The 25,082-nt window shown below is 32.9% G+C and overlaps 4 protein-coding genes across 7 annotated transcripts; 2 read left to right on the top strand and 2 right to left on the bottom strand.

The window, feature by feature from the left end:
* The first annotated feature begins 6,081 nt into the window (after window positions 1-6,081).
* Window positions 6,082-8,990, top strand: LOC105178454 (senescence-specific cysteine protease SAG12). The gene is made up of 2 exons (XM_011101922.3): window positions 6,082-6,526; window positions 8,389-8,990. Exons 1-2 carry the CDS (start codon window positions 6,082-6,084, stop codon window positions 8,988-8,990), a joined length of 1,047 nt encoding a protein of 348 aa, XP_011100224.1.
* A 3,464-nt stretch (window positions 8,991-12,454) lies between these two features.
* Window positions 12,455-15,210, bottom strand: LOC105178455 (kinase C substrate, heavy chain-like protein). 4 transcript variants are annotated; one of them, XR_849134.3, is made up of 6 exons: window positions 14,811-15,210; window positions 14,599-14,712; window positions 14,098-14,193; window positions 13,293-13,475; window positions 13,108-13,211; window positions 12,455-12,945 (listed from the first exon to the last, which is right to left on the bottom strand). XR_849134.3 is itself a non-coding variant. In XM_088876079.1 (6 exons), exons 1-5 carry the CDS (start codon window positions 14,914-14,916, stop codon window positions 13,112-13,114), a joined length of 609 nt encoding a protein of 202 aa, XP_088732205.1. In that variant the 5' UTR covers window positions 14,917-14,952; the 3' UTR covers window positions 12,455-12,945; window positions 13,108-13,111. The 4 variants fall into 4 exon arrangements, 2 of the variants coding, with proteins under 2 accessions (XP_088732205.1, XP_011100225.1); XR_016063007.1 differs by having other exon boundaries at window positions 12,455-12,782; XM_088876079.1 differs by having other exon boundaries at window positions 13,283-13,475; window positions 14,811-14,952.
* A 2,578-nt stretch (window positions 15,211-17,788) lies between these two features.
* LOC105178456 (ras-related protein RABA1f) lies at window positions 17,789-20,043 on the top strand. The gene is made up of 2 exons (XM_011101924.3): window positions 17,789-18,215; window positions 19,328-20,043. The coding sequence occupies exons 1-2, from the start codon at window positions 17,995-17,997 to the stop codon at window positions 19,758-19,760; spliced, it is 654 nt and encodes a 217-aa protein (XP_011100226.1). The 5' UTR covers window positions 17,789-17,994; the 3' UTR covers window positions 19,761-20,043.
* A 2,530-nt stretch (window positions 20,044-22,573) lies between these two features.
* Window positions 22,574-24,693, bottom strand: LOC105178458 (8-hydroxyquercetin 8-O-methyltransferase). Its single transcript, XM_011101925.3, has 2 exons — window positions 23,798-24,693; window positions 22,574-23,100 (listed from the first exon to the last, which is right to left on the bottom strand). The coding sequence occupies exons 1-2, from the start codon at window positions 24,575-24,577 to the stop codon at window positions 22,801-22,803; spliced, it is 1,080 nt and encodes a 359-aa protein (XP_011100227.1). The 5' UTR covers window positions 24,578-24,693; the 3' UTR covers window positions 22,574-22,800.
* Window positions 24,694-25,082: the final 389 nt, after the last annotated feature.

Raw genomic sequence — 25,082 nt, 5'->3', positions numbered from 1 at the left:
AGTAAATTTTTGTTGCTGAATTTATTAGCAAGTAAATTTCTTTTATTAAACAATGCAAATTAGCAATGAAAATTTTACTTGCTAATTAGTTCGATACTAATTTTTTTCGTTGCTATTGAGCCATTTTCTTGTAGTGAATAAATAAATAATAATAGTTTAAATTTGATGTTGTGGTGTCACAAATTGTCAATTGTGAGTGAAAAGTGTTTTTTTTTTTTTTTGTTAGTATCTAGACTAATATAATAAAGAAAGACCATCCATACTCACATATGGTGGTTAATGACACTGCCGCATCAATTTTTTGTGAAGTTATAAGTGCCCTTCAACGGATAAGATAGCTAAGTTAATTGTTCATATTTTACATTAACTGGTAAATCAGTTTTTTTTTTCTTTCTTTCTTTTAATGTAATATATCAATTTATATATTTTATCTTATTTATAATATATTTCAAAGAATGAAAAATTATTTATTATATGCATGTGGGATGATCTGCCTCAACAACTAGTAGATTAATATATAATTATATTGGTACACAATTAAGGGTATAATTGGTAGTTTGAGGGTGCTGCATGCACTTTACATAAATGATGAAATATTAGTCCATAATATCTATTATCATTAATTAAATTAAATATCTCTCCACAAAATGTTTTTCACAAACTTTTCAGTAACAATAACTATAGGGACAATGAAAAAGGCAACATATAGAGAGTCGTTGCGACAATTTTAGTCGATATTAATTAAATTATCAACAATTATTAGGTCAGAACTCACATACTATTTTCGTATCATTAATTAATATATAGTCAATATATCAATGAGGTCTTAATCTAGTAATTAGAGTCAGGTTCTATGAATAAATCCGACGTTATGGTTCGAATCTCATCGAATGTGTGAGTATTAATTCTACTTTAATTATGTGCATATTTGTCTCACTTTCTGTGAATTATTATTTCTAGTCATATTAATATATTAATTAAATTGATGCATTGCTCAATTTATCGAGATGATGGATGTAAAACCACTTCAAGTATGATTGTGTTTCTTGTAGTGATTTTCAACCTTATTATGTATTAGAAAATTATTTTGCTTTTTTCTTCGTTATGACTTCTTTTTTAATTAAAGCTAATTTTTTTACTTAAATTGTTTTGTACCATCAATCTCTTCCGTAAACGGCATACTTTTTATTTTATGATTTTTAATTATTATAATTTTAATTATGATTTATATGTGCACACATAACATATATATGATTGTGAAATAACTATTTACTATAATTATTTATTTTTAATTATAGATAATAACTATAATTAAATGTTACGTCTTGTAGTGATGTTTCTTATTTTATATTAGAAAATTAGTTTGCTTTTGTTCTTCTTTATTGACTTCTTTTAATAATAGATAATTTTTAATTTATATTTTACTTTAATTGATTTGAACCATCAATCTTTTCAATAATTATTTTTATAACTTTTTATTGTTATAATCATAATTATGATTAATATGTAGACACACATTGCATGCATGTGCAGTTAACCACACTAGTAATATTAATTAAATGGAAGAGACTAATAATAATTATCATTGATAGATAATATGGATATCAAATAAAACACCCTTAAACACAATTATTTTTCCACCATCTCTTAATTTACAGTTAACTTCTTATCCACAATCTTCTCTCATAGATATTTGAGGTTTTTTTCATGTTTTATCAGCTATTTAATTTTTTAATTGAATATAATAAAAATTTAAATTAGCTCAAATCGCTAGTATTACACAAGTTTTTGAGCCAACATGAAAATTAATACTTAGGGTAATTAAATTACATTGACAATGTCTGAGGATAAGTTTAATTATACAAACACTCCGTATCCTTTACAAAATTATGAGTATACCTCCTAAGATTGTAGTTATAATTTATAGCGATAACTCAATGCAAAGACTTACACAACACCCTTGAGATAAATGAGGGCAAAATATTTTTTTAGTCCTATAAAATAAGGGCAAAATTTTTTTAGTACTACAACTATAACAAGTGTTGCTTTTAGTCCCGTAAAACTCATAATCACGCTTTTTTTAGTCCCAAAAAGCCATATGCATTGTGTTTTAGAACTAAAGAGGCATTGTTTAACACTAAAAATGCATTGCAGTTTTGGGACTAAAAAAATCCCAAAATCACACTTGTTGGGATTAAAAAGGGGTGATTTTGAGTTTTATGGAACTAAAAGCCATAATTGTGGTACTAAAATAAAATTTACCCTTATTTTATGGGACTAAAAATATATTTACCTCGATAAATTATATTAATATTCTATTAGGAGTACTGTATACGTAATTTTAGAAACGATAAAAAATATTTATATAATTAAATTTAATATCAAATGGTGTTAATGTAATTTATCCTAACTATAAATTTCAATGATTGGGGTAATTTAAGAAAAAGGGGGGTATTGGGTGGATATTGGAGGGCAGTAGTGAGCTGTGGGAAGTGAGGGTGTTGAAAAGGGATGATGTATAGGGCATGTGAAGTGTTTGCACGCCCTAACTCCCCTTTACTTTGTCTCCAAACTATACCCACATGTAGGGGCATGTGTCCCTTTTCTCCCCATCTCTCTCTCTCTCTTTCTGCTCAACCCTATTTCTACGCACCTTCCCCTATACTGGAATTTATGCGTTTTTTATGCCATTTGTTTGTGGCGACGCACTAATCATCATAGTTGTAGACTCAGGTTTTGCTGTCACTTGATGATTAATGTGTGTATATATACACTACTGCTGAGAGATGAAGCATTCTGCTGACTTTTTGTTTCTGGGGAATAGAAAATGGTTTGAGTGGGAATTTGTGATTGAGAGAGTGTTTTTTTTTATTAAATTTATTTAAAGGGATTTATGAGATGTTATAAATTTAAAAATATTAAATTTTATTTTAAAAATAAGTTTTTAGAGTGCTGGGATAAATAAGATGTTGCAGTGTTTGGTAATAAGTTTTCATACTATAATAATGATCGGAAAAACTATTTAATTATTAAAATTTAAAATCATATAAATAGATAATTTTGTTTTGGGTAGGAAAAATCGTCATTTATACGAAGGATGAACTAAAGTAAAATACTAACTGATGCGAGAAAAAAAAACATCCCACTTGGAATAGAAAGTAGTGAAATAAAGTGTTGGAAAATGGAAGATTGTAAATGAGTGAAAATGAGTGTTATTCCTCATTTTTTTTGTACAAGAGAGAGATTAACATTGAAATAAAACTCTTGGTACGAAAGAGTTTCTTTCAGCTAAATTAAAGTTGTAGTATGAAGATCAAGTTGTTTTCTCCTTCTACGAGAGCTCTTAACTTGTAGGCAATCATCAGTCGGATGGAGAAAACCAAATTCCCTATGGATTTAGTGGACGATTCTCACAAATTTGGTGGAATATGATACAAAGTGGTTGCATAAAGTTGGAGGCCCGCTGTAGATAAGGGTATCTTAGAGGATAAGGATGTCTTCCTAAATTTTTAAAAGAGTAGGTTGAGGAGACTTTCCCCCAACCCAAGTCCAAGATTTTAGAGTTTAGGGGTTACATTTGGCTGGGGGCACCACGTGATCCTAATTAAGAAGGAGGTTGGTCCTTATCTGATGCCCTCAGAAGTCTTAGTGGATACTGATCGGGCTCGAATAAGGTGACCTTGATCAGCGATCTAGATCGCGCCACGTCACTCCCAAATCTTTGATAATTCCTAAGGATCAGAAAGCACGTCAAGCTAGTCGGGTCGGTCCTCAAACGAAGACATTCCGACGCTCAAGTTAGTTTCTAGTCTAGATGTATAATTGTACGCAGAATTAGGTAACTGGACTTAATAGAAAATGAATTACCTTTAACTGGTTTAGGCACAATGTATTTATAGAGCTAGAGTTGATTATGATGACCTGCCACGTGTCGTAATCATGGACCTTAAGCCTCTAATTGTACGTTTGTCATTGATCAAGCGTCTGATAGCATAACGGGCGGAAATCCACGATCTTGGCCCTTGATTACGCACGCGGATTTCCATATTTCTTAATAACTTTAGCTAGGGGCAGATTTTCAGCATGAATGTCCTTTTTACCCTTAATGAGGGATACTTTGGTATTTTTAGTAATTTGTCTCTCATCAGATACCACCTAGGCCACCGTTGGACGCTACGTGATCCTTGACTTTGGCTAGGAGATTCCAAGTCTCTGAGCTTTCTTGTAGGCTTTTCAAACTGTCTCGAATTTAGGATCTTTCAAATTTGGGCTAGTTGGGTTTTGTTTTTGGTCAATTCATTACTTGGGAGCACCACCTATTGGATTCCTTAAGGACTATACTTGGACTGAGCTTCTTGAAAGCCTCTTGGGGGCATCTTTGGCCTTGCATTATTTTGGACTCTTGCGGTTTTCTTTTCCTGTTGGATTACTTAGGCCTCTTTGGATCAATTTATTTTTATGGGCAACATTCAGTCCTTCAAGACTAATAGGTGAAGACTTCCCCACTTATTAAAGCAAATGTCTTCATCTAGCAAAGACAATAAACTGGCATGAAGAGGAAGCCATTTTTTTTCCCATTCCTGCAAAGAAATGTTAGTAGCACAAGCATGATTAGAGAAAGAAGAGTTTATTTCATGCTTGTGGGGAGCAGTGCTTTTCTGAAGATACCTACTTGGAGCAAAGCATATGTGATTCTACGAATGAGGGCTTGTGAGCCCCCAGGGAGGACTTAATAAGTGCCTTCTATGCCCAGGACTTTATTTTTCTGCATGAAAATGTTAACAGTACAAATGTGTATTATGAATAGGGTTTTTGTGTTTGAACGAATGAGATTTGTGTGCCTCCATCGAAGATGAATTATTTGAAGGTGTCTACTCGAAGAAGGGCTTAGGGGCCTCATCGGAGGAGCGACAAATGTCCACTCGCAGCAAGGCTTTTTATGCCTATACATGTGGAATACAGAGCTTTTGTGTCTGCTTAGAAGAGAGCTCATGTGCTTTCCTGGAAAAGGTCCTAGATGCCTACCTGAAGAAGGATTTAAATGCCTCTATGAAAGAGGGCTTGTGTGCCTCCACCAAGGAGGGATTATTCCTTAAATCTTCATGGAGCAGAGCCTCACCTTTCTGTTCTTGCATTTTTCAATGAGGATTTCATGCTTGTACTTCCTAGTGCAGCCTCCCTCCATGTTAATGTATTTTTGTATTCGGGCTTGGAGTTGGTCAAAATTGGGAGCAAGCTTCTAGGCTCAATAATTAATTCCCATCTGACATTCTTTCTCCAATTAATTTTTCATAATATCGTTGGTATATTGTGCGTGACTTTTATAGTTTGATTAAAAAAAAATTATTTGACATGTAATGAGCCTGTAATAAGTCTTTCGGTGTAAATATATATTGGAATATTCATTCACCTTTTTTGCTGATATCGACGAATGTCATAAATTTATCTGTTGAACAAAACTAAACGTAAAGAATACTTGGTGTAATTTTTTAAATTCCTGAGAATTCATATGTAATTATACCAAATTTCAAACAAATATAATGTAGTATCCCTTTAAAAAAAGGGGTTGGGTAAAGTGACTCCTTGATGTGGGTGACAATGAACATCTTTTTAAAAGTTTGAAGATTGCATTGCTCTCTATTTTAGTTTAAAAGGAGTTTTATGCTTATCAAAATATTTTCATAAGGGGTAAAATACATTTAACCTCGTAAAATACAAATAGAGCCATAGCTCGACCATAGACAACGATGTTAGGCAATTTTGAGAAAATCGATCCATAGAGGTCCAAAAGAACTTCAGAATTTCACCTTCATGAGTTCATTGCTGCCAATGAATTTAGCAAGTGTACACAGTTACACGCATAAACGAAGCATGAACCTTAGACTAAGGAAAACACATCAAACTTGCCTCAGCAACAGATATAGCACTGGAAGCCAAGAACAAAAAACACATGAATCCAACTGAATTGCCAGTGAGACTGGTATACCAAACCAGCAGGCATCTACGTTATGTAAACATCGACAAACAAAACATCGTAAACAAGCTATAGACATCACAACTCATCCTGCATTGGGCCAAACCATGAAAACTCCAACGATAACGACAAGTTATCACCGTGGGGTTGTGCTCATGTGCATTCTGTTCGTCTCGTCACATGCGTATTTGGAGAACGATCAGCAGAGGGAGAACGTAACCGAATCCATGGAGAAACGGTACAAAGATTGGCTAAAACGATACGGACGAAGATACAGCAGCACAGACGAGTGGAATTTGCGGTTTGGAATCTACCAGTCTAATGTTCAGTTCATCGACTTCACCAACTCTCAGAATCGTGGATACACTGTCATTGACAATCAGTTTGCAGACATGACGAACCTGGAGTTTCAGTCGATCTACTTAGGGTACAGGAATCATGGGAATTCCCATAAACCACAGAACAGCACGTTTAATTCTTCTGATTTACCACGCAGCGTAGACTGGAGGAAGCACAAGGCTGTGACTCCAATCAAGGATCAAGGGACTTGTGGTACAAAACCTTTTATTTTCTGTCAATACTGATAAACATTTTAGCCTGCTGATAAATGAGATATCTATACTTAACTACTCGCGTTGTTACCTGGAGTATCGATAGCCGCAACAAAAGATAATATTAGCGACAAAATACTTTTAAACAAGAGATTTTTGTAAAAAAAGCTGAAAGTTGTAGCAGAAGGAAAAATTGATAATGTTTGTAAAAAAAGTGAAGATTAGATAAAAGCTAAGTTCAATAGTGTTTGGAAAAAAATCACTTTTAAAATAAACTTAAATGATAAAAAACTGTTTTGTCCCTACGTGTTAAAAAAATACTATCTTTGTGCCTATTATTTCACTTATTGTTTGTCACTATTAATTATTTTTCCATAAAAAATCATAAACATTATTTCGATTAATATTTTATATTTATTAATAGTGCTCCTACTAAGTAATATAATTATTGATTCACATACAATAATTAAACTTGCATGATTGCAAAAAATAATTAATTTATTAATTAATCGAATAATAATATGTGAATGAAATAATATAATTAGATGATATAGCACATAAGATATAAAAAACTTAAAATATTAAATATGTGGAAGAGTAAATTTAATTATTTTTAAAATTTAAATTATTTGAAAACTCCGGTATGAATTTTACATATACAATTATAAAAATAAATTAAAAGGGTAAAGTTGGATTAAGATTATTATAATAAGGGTAAAGTAGTAATAAACAAAATTGGATTTATTTACAAAAAAACCACAGCAACTAAAAGTAATCCCTAAGATGTTTCTAACTTTTGGCCTAAAATCACTTTTCTTAACTGTTTTAGAAGCAAAAGTAATTATCCCAAACACTTCAAAAGTATTTTATTGGAGTCAAAAACTGAAAAGCGTTTTTTTTAAACGTGCTCAAACATTCCCTAAGTGACAATAATTTGATTTTGTCGATATAATTATTAGTGATAAATTTTTATTATTGTAGACAATTAACGGCACATCTACCAGATTGTTAGCGTACATGTGTCGCTATCTTTTTTTAAGAAAAAATTATAATTTTCATCCTATAAATATAGGAGAATGACATTTTCAATTGTCTAATTGATTTTTGCACTGAAGAATAATATTTTTTTAAAAAGATAGCACATCGAAGACATTTGTAGCTGAAAACAAATATCACCAATTTGCAGCTGTCACATGAATTTTTCCGGCCAAGGTGGTAATTTTCAAGATAAAGTTCCTTAATGTGCCATTTTTTAAAATAATTGTCTTTCATTGTCAAAATAAATTTCAAGTGGACCAAAAATATCACTCTTATATATTTATAAAATAAAAATTACATTTTTCTTTTCAATAAAATTCGTCTGCGGACAATTTTTCTTGGGGGAGGGGGGGAATGTCACTTAAATTTATAACTATTGAAAATATTAATATTTTCACTTGAATTTTTGTCGCAATTTTTTTTCTTTTTTTGTAATGCAGTAATATACAATTATTACAAGAATTTGTTGCTAATTTACGTTAGCAACAAATTTAACAAAAAAAATATTTACTTGACCGTAATAATTAATTTCTAATTATAACAAGGAAACATTTGGTTTCTAAATGTTAACTTTGAAATTCTTATTGCTAAATTCGTTGCTATCACCAACAAATTTACTCTTCTTTCTAATTTTTCTAGCTATTATAACATAATTAACAGTAGTGAATTAGAGGTTAATTACAGATAATCCACAGGTTTCCTCCTCTCAAGAAACATGCAATAAGAATTGGAGGCCATCTCCTTGGATGAACTTTGATGCAACAACTTGATTCCTATTGCTAAAGTATTCATGCGCAGTGATCAAATACCTATCTTTCATCACAGGCAGTTGCTGGGCATTCTCTGCAGTAGCAGCAATAGAAGGCATCACCAAGATCAAGACAGGGAAACTGGTATCCCTGTCCGAGCAAGAGCTCGTGGACTGTGACTCCACTCCAGATAACCAAGGCTGTAGGGGTGGATACATGGAGAAAGCATTTCAATTCATAATCAAGAATCACGGCATTACCACGGAAAAACGCTATCCATATCAAGGGAAAGAAGGCATGTGCAACACCACCAAAGAAAAAATGAAAGCAGCAAAGATAACCGGCTACGTAGCAATACCAGCTAGGGACGAGAAAAGGATACAAGCTGCGGTGGCTAAGCAGCCGGTGTCGGTAGGCATTGATGCTGGCGGATACGACTTTCAGTTCTACTCTAGCGGGGTGTTCGCGGGCTATTGTGGGAACAATCTGAATCATGGGGTTACGATTGTTGGCTACGGTGAAGACAACGGTGAGAAGTACTGGCTTGTGAAGAACTCATGGGGCACGACTTGGGGCGACAGCGGCTACGTCAAAATGAAGCGCGGTTCTGCTGATAAGCGCGGGACATGCGGCATTGCCTTGCAAGCCAGCTACCCTACCAAAGGACGACGTTCTTGACGAATCCTTGTCGTGGAAATTTGTTTTCTCATGGCTTTAGGTCTTCGACGCTTGCGTACGTTTATGGCGGGTCGATAAATAAATATTCTCACAATAAGATCATGAGTGGCAATAATAGACATCATCTCCAAAGATGAACTATGGGGCCGGGAACAAGAACATAGTCGCTTTCTGAGACTTTTATGTAAAGAATGGAGATTTGTTTCTCATCTTATTACTTAATAATTGAAAATGTTCAATGATGTATAATGTTGGATTCATGGTTCAAAGTCGTTGTATCGGCCATAATATTGATAGGTATTTTTTCACATCCATTATGACGAATCATGATATTATCGAATGATATGATGCAAATGTGTTATACAATGTTTAATAATATTCTCAAAGAATTAGTAAAATTATAAAAACGATTAAATATCACAAATTATTATATAATATTACAAGGGTAAATTACAACTATTTCCTCTGAGGTTTGGCATGATTATAAATACCCTCTTTTTGTTTGAAAAATTACGAATAATCCCCCCGATTTTAATAGTCATCTAACAATTAGTCCAATCCGTTAGGTTTTCGTCTATATTTTGTGATGAACTAATCAAAATGCCCTTGTGGATAAAAATTATAATTTTGTTTTTTTAAATTTTCTATCTTTTTTGTGCACTAAGTGGATAATTTTTTTAATAATTTTTATAAGTTTCCCATCCACCCAATTTGATTTTTTAATAATTTTTTAAAAAAATAAAAAAAGTATTATAAAGGTAAAGTTAATAATTTCATACCTCCGTCCAAAAATTATATAATTGTAAAGGTATCGGGGGAATTTATTTAAAAAATATAAGAAAAAAGAAAAATTAAAAAAGTAATGTGTTTTGCAAAAATTTAGAAAAGTAAGTGGCATAGCGGTGCCACAATTTTTTATTTAAAAAAAAAAAGAACGCGGTGACATTGTTTTGAAAAAAAAAAATTTAATGTATGAACCGCGGTGACAATTTTTTTTTTTAAAAAAAATTATTTTATTTCACGACGAATTGTTGCCAACTTCTTGTTAAAATTTTGGAACCATCATGGCGAGTTGTCAACCATCAAATATATCGTTTGACTCCCCTTGATGAGACGAACATTTCCCCACAAACAGTTTCAAGTTTTATCAATCGTAAATAATGAATTTTTAGCACGAACATCGCACCTTTCAGCCGTCGATTCGCTTCCACCGGAGCGACCCACGATCACGAACCACCACCACTGGACTCGCCTCGACTTAACGGTTCTAACGAGACCAACCTAGTTCAATTTTATTAAATATTTGTTAAGATATGAAAATTTGAAGATTTTTCCGCCGAAAATTTGCGCTGAAGCTGTTTGCTGCCATTTCTCCACCGTCAGGACGAATCACAAATGAACACCATAGTCGTTCGAATCCTATCGTCCAAATGATTCCAACAAGACCAATCTTACTCAATTTTATCAAGTATTTGTTTGTTCAATTAAAATACATATATTTTAAAATAGTTATAATTTTATTAAATTTTATTTATTAATTAATAATACTATTTATAATTAATTAATAATCCTATTTATAATTAATAATTAAATTTATAATTAATTAATAATACTATTTATAAAAATAATTAATTAATAATACTATTTATAAAAATAATTAATTAATAATACTATTTATAATTAATTAATAATTAATAATTAATAATACTATTTAGACCAGTCTTGCTCAATTTCATCAAGTATTTGTTGAGATTTGAAAATTTGAAGATTTTTTCACCAAAAATTCGCTGAAATTGTTTGTCAAATTCATTTTCTTTTTTTTGTTTGTTCAATTAAAATACATATATTTTAAAATAGTTATAATTTTATTAAATTCTATTTAATTAATTATAAATAGTATTATTAATTATTAATTAATTATAAATAGTATTATTAATTATTAATTAATTATAAATAGTATTATTAATTAATTAAATAGAATTTAATAAAATTATAACTATTTTAAAATATATGAATTTTAATTGAACAAACAAATACTTGATGAAATTGAGCAAGATTGGTCTTGTTGGAATCGTCTGGACCACAGGATTCGAACGGCTATGGTCTTAATCTGTGATTCGTCCTGACGGTGGAGAAATGGTAGCAAACAGCTTCAGCGCGAATTTTCAGCGGAAAAAATTTTCAAATTTTCATATCTTAACAAATATTTAATAAAATTGAATTAGGTTGGTCTCGTTAGAACCGTTAGGTCGAGGCGAGTCCAGTGGTGGTGGTTCGTGATCGTGGGTCGCTCCGATGGAAGCGAATCGACGGCCGAAAGGTGTGGTGTTCGTGCTAAAAATTCATTATTTACGAGTGATAAAACTTAAAATTGTTTGTGGGAAAATGTTCGTCTCATCAAGGGGAGTCGAACAGTATATTTGATGGTTGACAACTCGCCATGATGGTGCCGAAATTTTAACGAGAAATTAGCAATAATTCATCGTAAAATAAATAAATTTTTTTATATAAAAAAAAATGTCACCGTGGTGACACATTAAAAAAAAAATTAAAAGAAATTTTTTTTTAAATAAAAAATTGTGGCACCATGATGAGTAATCGCAGTGGCACTTACTTTTTTAAATTTTTCCAAAACATATTACTTTTCTAATTTTTCTTTTTTCCTGCATTTTTTAAATAAATTCTTCAAGGTATCGGGCGTTTTTATCAGATCCACGCTGACCAATTCAGGTGCGCACTGGCCGATACATTGAACCATGGTTGGATTACATTGGCTTCCAATGCGGGACAATGAGCCTGCCAATCGCGTTCTTCCCATTTTCTTATTCTTCTTTATCTACTTCTTTCTCCTATTCTCCAAGTTTCTCCAATCTTTTTTACTTTTTCTTTTAAAAAAAGGATTATTGAGACTGTAGTTTCTACCTCTATTTGACTCAAAAGGGAATCAACAAAGCGTTCAAATTTCAAGCGTTTGTGGTGTTTTAAATTTTAAATTATTTTTTATTTGAATTTTGATTTAATTTGCTTCCTCAAAGAGATTTTTTGGTTTTCTATTGTTAAATTATTATAGATTTGTATTTATTTATGAGTTGAACCATTTTTATAAATTATTGTTAAAAATCAATTGATATATAATATATTAATACATTTATTTAATCAATTGATATATAATGTATTGATATGCTACAATATATATATATATATATATGTACATAATATATTTTAGATCAATTAAATTTTTACATTCGAATTGACCAATCGAACCAGTGATCCAATAACTTATCCGATTCAATCACTTATTCGATTTTCAAAACATTACTCTAAATAATCAAATGTCTTTTTCTGGTGTTTGTTCAGTTTCTAAAAATAATAGGACAATTAATGGGAAGGCGAATAAATTGTTTCATCACTACCAGGGTAAAGAGATCATTTCAAATCAAAACATAAAGATGGATATAACAATATGCAGAAAAAACTTCACTGTCAATTTCAGAGAGTTCGTTATCTATAACTGACTTAAAAAACCTCCGACATTCTAAGCTTCAATCATTTCAGCAACCAAAGCACTATAGCTATCTTCTGAACGATCAGCTCCACAACTCTAATTATTAACTGAACATCTGACTCTAAGGATACAAAATCAGAGGAAATGAAACCTGTGGCCAGATAATATCAAGGGCAACCAACTCTTGGAGGTCTTATAAGTGTACGGTGTGCGTAACTTCTTGACTGCTGGATACACTCAGCTCAGATGAAAAAATGCTCATCCACCATCACCAAGAATATTGTATTCTGAATATAATTTAAGACTGAGAAAGAATGAAACTTGTGATACTTCACGGTGAACAAACTATATGGATTTAGCACTCCCAGAAACTGTTTTTCAGACTAACAAGTTTGCCTTGCAGGAGTCTATGGTCAAGTTTTGGAGCTTGAGCAGCATCATGTCAATTTTCTAAAAAGGGTTGCACCATGTGTTGGTCACATAAAGGGAAATATACATATATGAAAAGAGATGAAGCAAAACCAGAGGGGTAAAATTGTTCTGCAGGAATAAATTTCAAAGGGGAAGGTAGATGTCAATATATCATGATCGAAAGAAGGTAAAATGACAAACCTGTTCATCGTGAATTTCTTCTTCTAGTCTTTCGCCGGCGATATAGTAGGAAAGCCACAGCAACAATCACAAGAAACACCTGGACATAGATCAAAGCCTTCAACCTGGAATAGCAACTTAATGTTATTTCTATGAAAGGGTGAAACACACAGTTTAATGTAGCAATGTGGTAGACAAAGAAATACCTCTAAGTTTCTGTACTGAGTCCTCCATCTTAATCCCAGATTTAGTTTTTCTTGAATTACGAGAATCCAGATTACTGGTTGTCGAGTCATAATTTGTTCTCTGATAGAGAATATTCCCACCCATGATACAAGTGTTAGGACAAATGACAGTTCCGCCATATTCGTCACTTCCATCACAGCAGTCTATAAGAACGAAAGTTACTAGAACTAAATAAGATATGTCAAATAGTATCAGTTGGTATGAAGTAAATATGACATACACAAGTTGAAACTACAGGTTAGAGGCTTTATTAACTTGAATTGAAATTTGACGCTTCAGAGAGGAGGAGAAAAGTTGACGGCCGTGGAACATATAATACCTCTCTACCTATGTAGTGATTTTATAAACACGGCAAGCTAAGATAAGGGGGCATGCAGAATTTGCTAAGGTGATTAAATTGTGCAAGCAAATAGTACTAAGTTAACAATAGATCATTCATAGGTCTATTCTGATGTGAAAGCATCAATAATATCACTCGCCAAATTGAAATCCATATAGTGTTAAATTGGCAAGCCTACCCAGTGCAATGATGACCAGGAAAACACTAAGGAAACAAATTTACCGAAAAAAAAAACACAAAGGAAACAAGTTCTATATAGCCTGGATATATATGTTGTGTCTTATTTAGTGGATTTTCAAGATCAGGGCGTCTAGGTAGAACCCATTATTTCATTAAGCTATTTTCACAAACATATGCAAGTCAACAAAAACTATGCTAAGATTATCCAGATGAAAAGAAGTTCAGGAAAGAAATAGAACACATACCACAAATGCGATCATTCACACGAGAAGAAAACAAGAAAGCTGGTGTACTTCCCGTATTTCTGCAGTAGAATCTGCCAGCTGGACATGCAGAAGTTCCTACATAATCGAAAATAAAGCCACATAAACTTAAACAGCATAAAACTTCAAAATTACTAACAAATCAATATTATATATATATATATATATATATTACATGAACTCAGGTAACACATCAGAACTCACACAATTAAAGCTACAGTGCGTAATCAGCTAAAGTTCCCAAAAACCAAGACTTCTCTTTGCAAAATACCTAAATTGAACAACATTTTTCGATCTAACAATTTATTTCTCATTTTCCAGTACACTTTTCTTCAGCCACTAAATTTGACAACGAAGAGACTTCACTCTACTAACAAAAAGTGCACAAGCCAAAATACATGAAACAAACTAATGAATTGCTCCATTAAATATAAGAAGAGATGCAAAAATGACTCAAATTAGAAAAAGACAAAGGCAAATTACCGGGCTCATCAGTGCCGTCGGCGCAATCACAGAAATTGTCGTTGAGACGGTCTCTGGTGAAAGATTTCGACCCATCTTTGCATTTGATCAGCTCCGCATCGTAGTACTTCTCGTCTGCAATTCCAACACTATAATGCTCAATTCACAATGCATTGTGGCGTGCGAATGTTGTTTGTGTGTGTGTCTGAGAGATTGGGCAATAGAAAATTGACCTAGAGGGTGGATTCCAATGGGTAGTCGAGAAGGAGAGGAATATGAGAGGTGGATGTAGAGAGAAGCGAAATACAAACAAGTGATGAGAGCAAGACTCGTCGCCATCTCCAGTTGGGATTTCAGCAACAGATCGCCTCTTTCTCAAACTTCAAGTCACAATTACGTTTCTTGCACTCCATTCGCAAAAAATCACGGAGATCTTTTTCTTCACACTTTCATCCAAGGCCATCGGCGGCAGCGAAAGAGTTAATACAATTCCTTCGATCGAAGAATTTGTATTTTGGTTTGAAAAGCTTTTTCAGTGTTCAAGAACATTGTAAATTTAGTCAACCAACTCATAATGAGTATGGATATGCTCATCGATGTAGCATTTTGAATCCCGCTGGATGGGGGTCAAAATTGAAGTCCCTCAGCTTCCAAAGATTCAACTTTTGTACTCAACAGTTGACACTAATATTTTTAGAATTAGATTGAAAATCAAACCGGTAAAATTATTAGATATTAATTTAATCAATCGGATCAAATTGAAAAAACGAATTAATTCGAATCTTATTATATATATATGTATATATATACAAATATAAAAACTAAATTTAAAATAAATATACGTTGAATTCAACTAATAAAAGCATACATACAACATAAATCTTTACTAAATAGATAAATAATTAAATAAAATTAGTCAAATTTACTACGATTTTGTAAAATTATAATCAACTCAATTCCAGACATCTTAATTTGCATACATTTGTAAGAGAAAAAAAAAAGATAAAAAAGACCTTTTGAGATTCGGGAAGAAATTGAATTTGATTTTAGTTGAAGGTTTGAGGTTGAGAGGGAGCTTTTTTTATTAAAAAAATCTATCAATCAACTTTGACTGGTTCGCACCGAGTCAATTGACACCAATTTTATATCTATGAACCGAGCCAGAGGTATGATTGATTCCTGGTCCGACTGGTCTTGTCTACTGTATCAAAGTATTCTGCACCTTCTCTTCGCGCATGAAAAATTGAATTATAGTATTTTGAAATAAATCCTCTCGTGTGTAAGTCAAAATTTACCTCATCTAGCACTTTGAACCTTTTGTTTTTGTACTCCCAATACTAGCACTTAAACTTGTCGTTCATATAACCACACTGACACTTGGCCCATTAAGACCCTTCAAATTTCGGCTTAAAATCGCCCTTCCTGACAAATTCTTTTTATACATCCATCTCATCAATTATCTTAACATAATGATCACTATACATACACTTATATATAATTATTCTTCGAGCTATAAATTACTAAATATTACTTGCAACTAAAAATATATATACTTAACATAAAAATAAAAAAAATATAATAAATTCAACTGCACTTTAATTAACAAAAGAAGGTTTAACTTGTTACCTGATCAACCAGCTGAAAAGATCAACCGAGCACGATAAAATAACCTAATTCTAGCTAATCAATTGTATATGCTCGAAATTCAAAAAGAAATTGAGAGTATATGTGGTTAACAATTTAAGAGAGTGGGAAAGAATGAAAAGAAACAACATGCCTCGCACACACACATATATATATATAATATGCTTTGAAATGGGTTCTGGAACAATTTTTGAAGTGACCAAAAGTAGCTATTAAAATCCAGCCATTAGGCTACAGAAGTCCCTTTTGGGAACAATATTTGTAACACATTACAAATGAATAAGGAAGCAATTACAACTGCAAATACGTTTTGTAACAGTGCTAAATTATTCCAAATTTCTAACAATTTTTTATAGGCCAATTGGTAAGGAAACTTTATTTTCAGCATAAACGTTCAACACAATGCCGACCATTCCAAATGGTGTTTCATATTTGGAACAGATTTTTACGATCATTCACCTTTTAGAAAAAAATGGAAGGGATATTGTAACACAAAACACGAAAATTCAACATAAAGGCTTGATGACGTCAACATTTGTGATCCATTACAAAAGACCATTCCAATCTGTAACGGATGTTGCCCATTCCAAAATTACTGTTCCAAATCTGGTATTTTTTTGTAATTCACGCTTGCTAGCCGTATGTTGGATTTGATCCACTCAGACATCCGCGAGCCACTAAATACGTAGGCCAGAGACGAACTCACCTACTTCATAATTTTTACCAATGATCTCTTACGATGTGGTTATGTTTACTTGATGAGGTATAAATCTGAGTTTTTTGAACGGTTCAAAAAATGAAGACTTGAAATGAAGAACTAAACTGATTGCAAAATTATAATCCTTCAATCATATCGAGGTGGTGAGTATTTGAATGTGGAAGTTCTTGTAGTATCTGAAAGAGAATGAAATTCTATTTTAGTGGACCCCTCCTTGAACACCACAATTGAACACGTCTCTAAAAGAAGGAATCAAACTTTGTTGGACATAGTTCGATGCATGATGAGTTTTATTGAATTATCGTTGTCCTTTTGAGGGGGTATGCTTTTGAGACGGCAATCAAATTGTTAAATATGACACCTTCTAAGACTGTGGTCCAGATGCCGTATGAAATATCCCCAAATCAAGGGGCGCATGTATTGCATGACGAGTTATAAGAGGTATTTTGTTTCATTTTAAAAAACTCAAGAAAAAAATTTGTTGATTTTGGTGAAAATTGCACATTTTTCATATCAAGGGATAAATTGCATTTTTCTCCTTGTATTTGTTTTATTGAATAACAAGAAACAAAGATAAATGAACAATAGATCGAAACTAATAAAATGAATTTTAAGTTATATGTTATGAAATATTATTAAAATTTAAATTTGTTTGTTAGTAAATTATTTTAAATCTCTCTCTCTCTCTCTCTTTCTTTAAATTATTTCATTCAGATACAATATTCAAAAATATATTTGAATTGTATATATATAAAATTCTATATTAGTACATACATATATATATATATATATGTATGCTGACACTCGTGTTTGTTTAATAATTAATAATAAATGGGGCTATGAAATTGTTTGAACTTAGAATAGGTGTCCGTCTTCTCAGTACTTTCTATTGTTCCTCTTTCCCAAACAGGGCGTAACCATCACCCTTGCTTCGCTTCTCTTCTCTCTCTTCTCTCTCTTTCTCTCTATATCTCTCTCATGACTCCTACATTTAAAACCCTCGTATATACATACACATTTACAGAGTCAGAACATCTACACAGTTGTACGAACTCATGGGCGCGTACCGAGTGGAAGACGACTATGATTACTTGTTCAAGGTAGTGCTGATTGGCGATTCTGGAGTCGGAAAATCCAATTTGCTGTCCAGATTCACCCGCAACGAGTTCACCCTGGAGTCAAAGTCAACAATTGGCGTTGAGTTCGCAACTCGCAGCATACGCATTGATGAGAAAGTCGTGAAGGCCCAGATTTGGGACACCGCTGGCCAAGAACGGTATATGATATTCCACATGTTCAGTTTTGCGTACATTTGCATTTGAGACCTTATTTTGTTGTTGTGATTCCAAGTGAGGTGATTTTTCTTATGAATTACTGAAATTTGGGATCTGAATTTCGATTTCTGTTCAGTTTGTATTGTTTGGTATCTAGGGATTCAAAATGAGTATGGTCTATTACGTGGCTTATGCTTTTATGTATAGATATTGGGTCTGATTCTTTTGCAGTTTATATCTCTTTGCTATTTTTGTTGTGGACGAACAAAACTTGTTGATGTTTGGTCCAATTTGATTTAGAATTCAGCTAGTCTGGATTCTATTAATTTCTCATATTCATTTCTTTTGTAGGTGGTGAATATTTTGTTAATTTGATAGACTTTAGATGCATATGTATAGCGGTGGGATTTTAGAGACGCTTATGAAATTGAGTAGAAAATTTTACAGCTTGCTTTGTCTGAACATATAGCCCATTGGAATTTTCTGAAAATAGAATCCAATTCGAAGAGCTGCCTGAGGGCCAGGAGATCATCTTTTCGTTTCTGGACAGTGTTCTTTGTTATCTTTAACTCAAGAGTTGATCTACATTAACTTCTTATTTGCATTTTGCTAAACATGCAAAGTATCTCATGCATGAATTTTTGTATTCACTTGTGGTCTATTTGAGTAAACTGAATTTTAGTCCCAAAGATTTACATAAACTCTGGCAAAAGAGAATTTTACCCATTACTGCTACCCATTTTATCTGGTGACAAAACTTATTGTCAGCTTTTACAGGAGTAAGATGTCATCATCATATTCATATATGTTTTAAGGTAATTTACACATTTTTAATTTCTTACTTATCAACCCAAGAATCTTTGTTTCCTGAAGGTTTCTTTTACTTCAACTAAATGGAAATTTAATTATGTCTAGGAAGCTGTTAGTTATATTCTATCAATTGCCTAAATTGGATCTGTTTTTTTATAGTATTTCTTTTGAGATTCTTATGTCATATGTCATAGTACACCAATTCAATTCTATCTTTTGCATTAGTGAGTATACCACTTGCAGTATACTGGTCTATGTATTCTTGGCTCATGTGTGCTTTTTTCTTTTCTTTTCTTCAATGTAGATATCGTGCAATAACAAGTGCCTACTATCGAGGCGCTGCCGGTGCATTGCTTGTTTATGATGTTACACGCCATGCTACATTTGAAAACTTAGAGAGATGGTTGAAGGAACTCAGAGATCATACCGATTCAAGTACTGTAATCATGCTCATTGGCAATAAGGCTGATTTGCGTCACTTGCGAGCTGTTGCCACAGAAGACGCACAAGCTTTTGCTGAAAGGGAGAGCATGTTTTTCATGGAAACATCTGCCCTGGAATCAATGAATGTGGAAAATGCCTTCTCGGAAGTGCTTACTCAGATATATAATGCTGTAAAAAAGAAAGCTCTTGAAGCTGGTGATGATTCAACAAATTTACCTAAAGGTCAGACCATCAACATTGGCTCTAAGGATGATGTTTCAGCAGTAAAGAGAGGTGGTTGTTGCTCTGCTTAAAAGAGAACTATGAGTTGAAGCAGATCTTTTCTTTTATAATGAGACCTAATCTTATTTCCTCTGCTCTTGGATGATCTCATTGTATACATTGATCACGAACCAAAGTTTTAATTCACCAGCAAATGAAAAATTGTTTAGATTAACAATACTCCTTAGAGTAAGGTTCTTAGCCACATCCGTGCATTCTTTTCTCCTAATCTTCTTTTGCATCTTGTGATGTATATTTGTATTATTGACCTGAAGAAGCTACTTAAATGAGATTATATCCGATTGTTTGGACTTATTTAGACATTTACACATTTGATTGTCAAATATTGTTCTTCTTAATTGCAGCAGAGACTATGTTCAGTTGTATTCCTTCACCCCCCTCTTCTCATCAGCTATGGCACTTGTTACCTTTTCAAGGAGAGACTAGAGCAACTTCTCCTCTGCTCATGCAAAAGCCATTGCCAATAGGAAGAACTCACCTTCACCGAAAGTGTGAAGTAGAAATGCCTTCCCTGAATTTCTTTGACAGATATGTAGCACTGTTGATCGTTTATTAGCTGCTACTCTGCTCGGAAAGAAGCTAATAATGAAAATGAGCTCCATTGGTTTTCATGAGTTAAAATGCTTCCTGTGGTGTCGAAAACATAGTATATCTTGCCTGCCGTTAATTTAAGTTGACTGATTCAGTTCTGATTTGAATTTTGAAGGCCGAAGCAATTGAAATTAATCAAAGTACTCTAATTGTGAAAATGTGTTTCTGTTTTGACACTGTGAAAGTTTTGTTTGGATCAAATTATTTAATGTTGCTCCTTGCCTATAAGCGATGATAATTGTCTTATGAAACCATCAGTCAGTATAACTTTTACCATATAAATTATTAATGCCTCTTCCCTATAAATTTTACGATTTGGAAAATTTTAAATCAAACTAAAAGAAAAAGAAGCTTCATAGAGATGGCATTTCTGACGTCTTGACAAAAAAATTTACAAGTTCCGACAGTGTTTCGTGGAAGGATCACTTTTCCATCTTCATAGTCCCCCTCTATCAAATACAATGCTTTTTCTCCATGTCCAAAATATAACATCCATTATGCCTTTGGTCAAAACACAAGGACAAAGATGAACCAAAGTTTCAACAACATGTGCTAGCACCAACACACATAAATAAATCATGACAAATTTAAAGAGAAAAGCAAAAGAAGAAGCAAAGAGAGAAATTAGAGAAATAGGAGTCCCCGGAGAACCTAATCTAAGAGAGATGCACTCTTGTTTGAGAGACTTTTGCATAATTATTAAATATATTTTTAATACACTAATAAAATTAACCATTTTTAAATAAATAATACCAAATTAGCTTTTTCTCTTTTTGGTCTCCCTCTCATCTTTCTACGAACTTTTTGTAGCCACCTCTAACAACACTACAATTTTAAACCATCTAAATATTCCTCTTTAACCAAAACTATGCATATATATGTACCTAACATACCCATAATTGGGTGCAAGTGAATAATATGACCAACATAACAAACACAACTATCTTCTCATCCATAAGGTTACACACTCGTAGTGTCAGCGTGGGTTAAGACCCATACGGGTTCAATCCAACCCAACTAGTTTTGGGTTAGGTTGGATTGGGTTAGTTATAATCTAAAATGGATCGATATGGATGAAAATTAAATAAATTCATATTTTATATTGGATGGATATGAGTTGTTAATGAGTCTAATTAGATTCTTGATGGGCCTAATATGGATTCTTAATGTGTTCAACCCTTATGATAAAATAAAAGAAACCCACCACCTCCCTATTTCTTCTAATCGATCGCACTACAATTCTCTTTCTCCATTCACACACACAAGCGAACACATGTATTTATTTTTTTGAATTATTTAGTCATTTACTTTATATTTTTATGTGATTTTGTTATTTTATATTACAACTTATGACTTTGAAGATGATGAAAATGAAAATTATTTCTCAACAAATATAGAGAATTTGGTTGTACGGTTTGGTGTTTGTTCAAAAAACATTAAAAATTTTATGAATTATTTTGGTAAATATAGCATGTTAGTAGAATTTTTTCCTTTATGATTTAGCAAATGAATTTTAATGTACTTGGTCATTATTCAAAAATGATGTATAATACAGGTTAAGTTACATTACATTATAAGTATTAGCTACATTTTTTGTAGTTCAGATATTGTCCTTTTTACTTTTGATTATATGAAAATTTTGAAACTTTTAGAATTCAAATTAGTAAAATGGCTTATACTAATTCGATCCAACCCATTTATAACCCAACTTATTTTGGACCCATTTTAAATCCAACCGATATTAGACCCGACCTATTTGGACCCAATCCAAACTTAACTCAACCTGCCCATTTGCCACTTCTATTATACACATATCCGTCAAATACAACAAAATAGAACATTTATGATTAGTTCGCTGGCCAACAGCACTTTGAAATTTATAAAATCCTTAAAAATATGATTTCTATTTTGCTAGCTATTGGTGAGGAGAAAACCATATACTGACATGAAAAGAATTCAAAATTTGAACCTAACTCTTGATATGTGGACATGATAGTAGATGAATAAGTCTACAACTTATCAAGAAAACAACCACCAACACCTATAAATGTAAGCTAAGTTTAGTTCAAACAAAGATCAAACGCAAGCAACACGTAAAAGATTATCATTACTTTGATTCTTAAAATTTATTATTCAATGACTCAATAGTTGATCACATCCAACGATTACCATTTGTCTACCACAAATAAATGGTCACGCAACTCAAAAAGAAAATAGTAAGAATATAGAGGTCTAATCACTTAAAAATTAGAGTTCACTTATATAATGTTCAAGAATGAACACATGTGTAATATTTTAAAAATCACAATGCAACTCAACATGATCTACAACTTTTTATTCTATCCAATTCAAGATGTAATTATTCATTTCACAGGTCACTTATCTACTCCATTCAATGAATTAAAAGGGAGGCCCTAGTTCACAATCGGGCATGCAAAGAAAGAAAAATAAATTTAGGAATTATGGAAAAAGCTCAATGAGAGAACGCAATCCTAATACAGGAGTAATCTTGTAGCTCGTGAAGCCGGCAGCAAAAAATAGCTCTGCCCAATCTTTCTCAGTTCTCTCTCTTCCAGAGGCTACATTCATCATCAACATATCAAAGAAGAGCTGAGTTTCTATTGCCTTATGCTCCTTCTGGAAATCCACAACTATGTCTACTATAATCACCTTTCCTTTTTTGTCTTTGTCAGAGACTGCTTGTTTGCATTTCTCCAATATTTTAAGACATTTTTCGTCTGGCCAATCGTGCAATATCCACTGCTTGCAATTTTAATTGTAACAGGTTAGCAAATTAATGTACACTACACAATAAGAGAGAATATTTTTAATAAATCATTAAGCAACTATTTTCGAATTATCAACAAAAATATATTAAGTGACAATAATTTTAAAAATAAATTACATTAATATCCATGATATTAGCTTCAAATGTACCAACACCCCCTATTTTTTGTGAAAGTACTTGATGTTGTAGTTGTAATTAGAATTGGACCCCCTATTTAGAGACAAGAATTTACAGAAACACCTTTTGAAATACATTACACTAGCATTTTATCAAGGGGTGTGCCTATCCCCAATTCGATCCGAATCTGAGTATGTACAGACTCAACATTAGAAGGGAATTTAGGTATATTTCTTCCATTTGGAGAGAATATTCATAATGTAAAAACAATCCAAGCTAAAAATAAGAACATCAAGAATTATGCACTTGACAGTATATATAAATAATTAGTGACGAATTTATAATGACAATAAAATTATATTTATTACCACGAATTAATATTACTTACCATTATATATACCACTAATTATTTATAGTGATAATTTTAATTATTATTTACTAATAGTTACACAGCAATAAAATTAGAATTATTGTTGCTTAATATATACCGTTAATGACAACTTTAAATTTTCGATTAATTTAATACTTAATTTGAAAATCAAAATGGATCACCTTCATGAACACTGCATCAGCAGAAGGAATGTACTCAAACATGTCACCTGCAACAAAAACCAAGTTCTCAGTCCCTTCACATCCAGCAACTACATGCGGAAGGTCAAGCACAACGCAGTTCAAGCCGGTGAAAGCATCGGCAACAGCCTTGGCCACAGTTCCTGTGCCACCACCAACATCCACCATCGATTTCAAACCCTCAAATACATTTCGACAATCTCCAGTAATCACACTAGCAACCAGCACTGTATCGCAGGCCATTGCCTCGTTGAAGAAACAATTCAGCCTCGGGTCTTGCGCAGCATACTCCCAAAATGTCCGGCCATGAGTGGTCAGAAACGGCGTCAGATCATGATCAGATTTAAACCACTTGCTCACATGATGCCATGGATCTATCAAAATCGGGTCTAGCAAGACGAGTGCAAAAGGCCTCATGCTCGAGGGCTCGTCTCTCAAGAGGAGATGAGAAGCTGGTGTGAGCCAATACCCGTCAGTCTCCTCTACTTGAGAGATTTTGACATTGATAAAGAACTTGGAATGGATCATAATACGCATTAAACGTTCAAGACTGGGGGATTTGGCATCGTTGAGGTGGAGGGAATGGGTTAATTCTGAAAGCGTCATGGGTTTGCCGTGTTTGAGGATGATGTCGGGGATGCCAAGTTGAATTACGCATTTCAGAGACATGGAGTTTATGAAGTTAAAAAGATGGTTCCAAACATGAGATTGAGCGTCAAGAAGCTCTTGAGTGGACTGTATTCCATTACCAGATAGAGCCATGGCTTTTGGAAAATGAGATTGTTGTTTATGGTGATCAGTGTGAACGGCGGTTTTGTATTTTTAGCTAAAGGGCAGCATATATGCTATCTCGCTCTGGCAAAATATTTTGTACTGATTTTTGTTTTATCATAAACATGTGAAGCTTAGTGTAGCATAAGGAATATCTTATCTTATCTAGCTCGATTTGTCAATAATTTTGTAAAGATTATTTCAGGATTGATTCTATTAGCTCCTCGACCACAAACCGAATCCAGCCTCCTCGGTCCTGATAGAGGGCCAGGGATTCTTTCTTCTTGGTTGACCTCCGAGAAGGAGCTTTTATTGTGAAATCTTAAAGTAGCTACTGGTAGGGATATTATAGGACTTCCAAGAGCTATTGGTCCATAGAGCTAATGGTCCAAGTGGTCCATTAGAGTGGTCAAATAGTGCCGCTCGTGGTTCCTATTTTATTTTATTTTTTTTTACCTTATATTGTATAATTAGCATGAACTACCTGCTATACACG

The sequence above is a fragment of the Sesamum indicum genome, linkage group LG12 (genome assembly GCF_026168435.1).
Source record: "Sesamum indicum cultivar Baizhima isolate 11 linkage group LG12, ASM2616843v1, whole genome shotgun sequence".
Lineage (NCBI taxonomy): Eukaryota > Viridiplantae > Streptophyta > Magnoliopsida > Lamiales > Pedaliaceae > Sesamum > Sesamum indicum.
The sequence above is the reverse complement of the archived record's forward strand: the minus strand, read 5'-3'. Positions and strand labels throughout refer to the sequence as shown.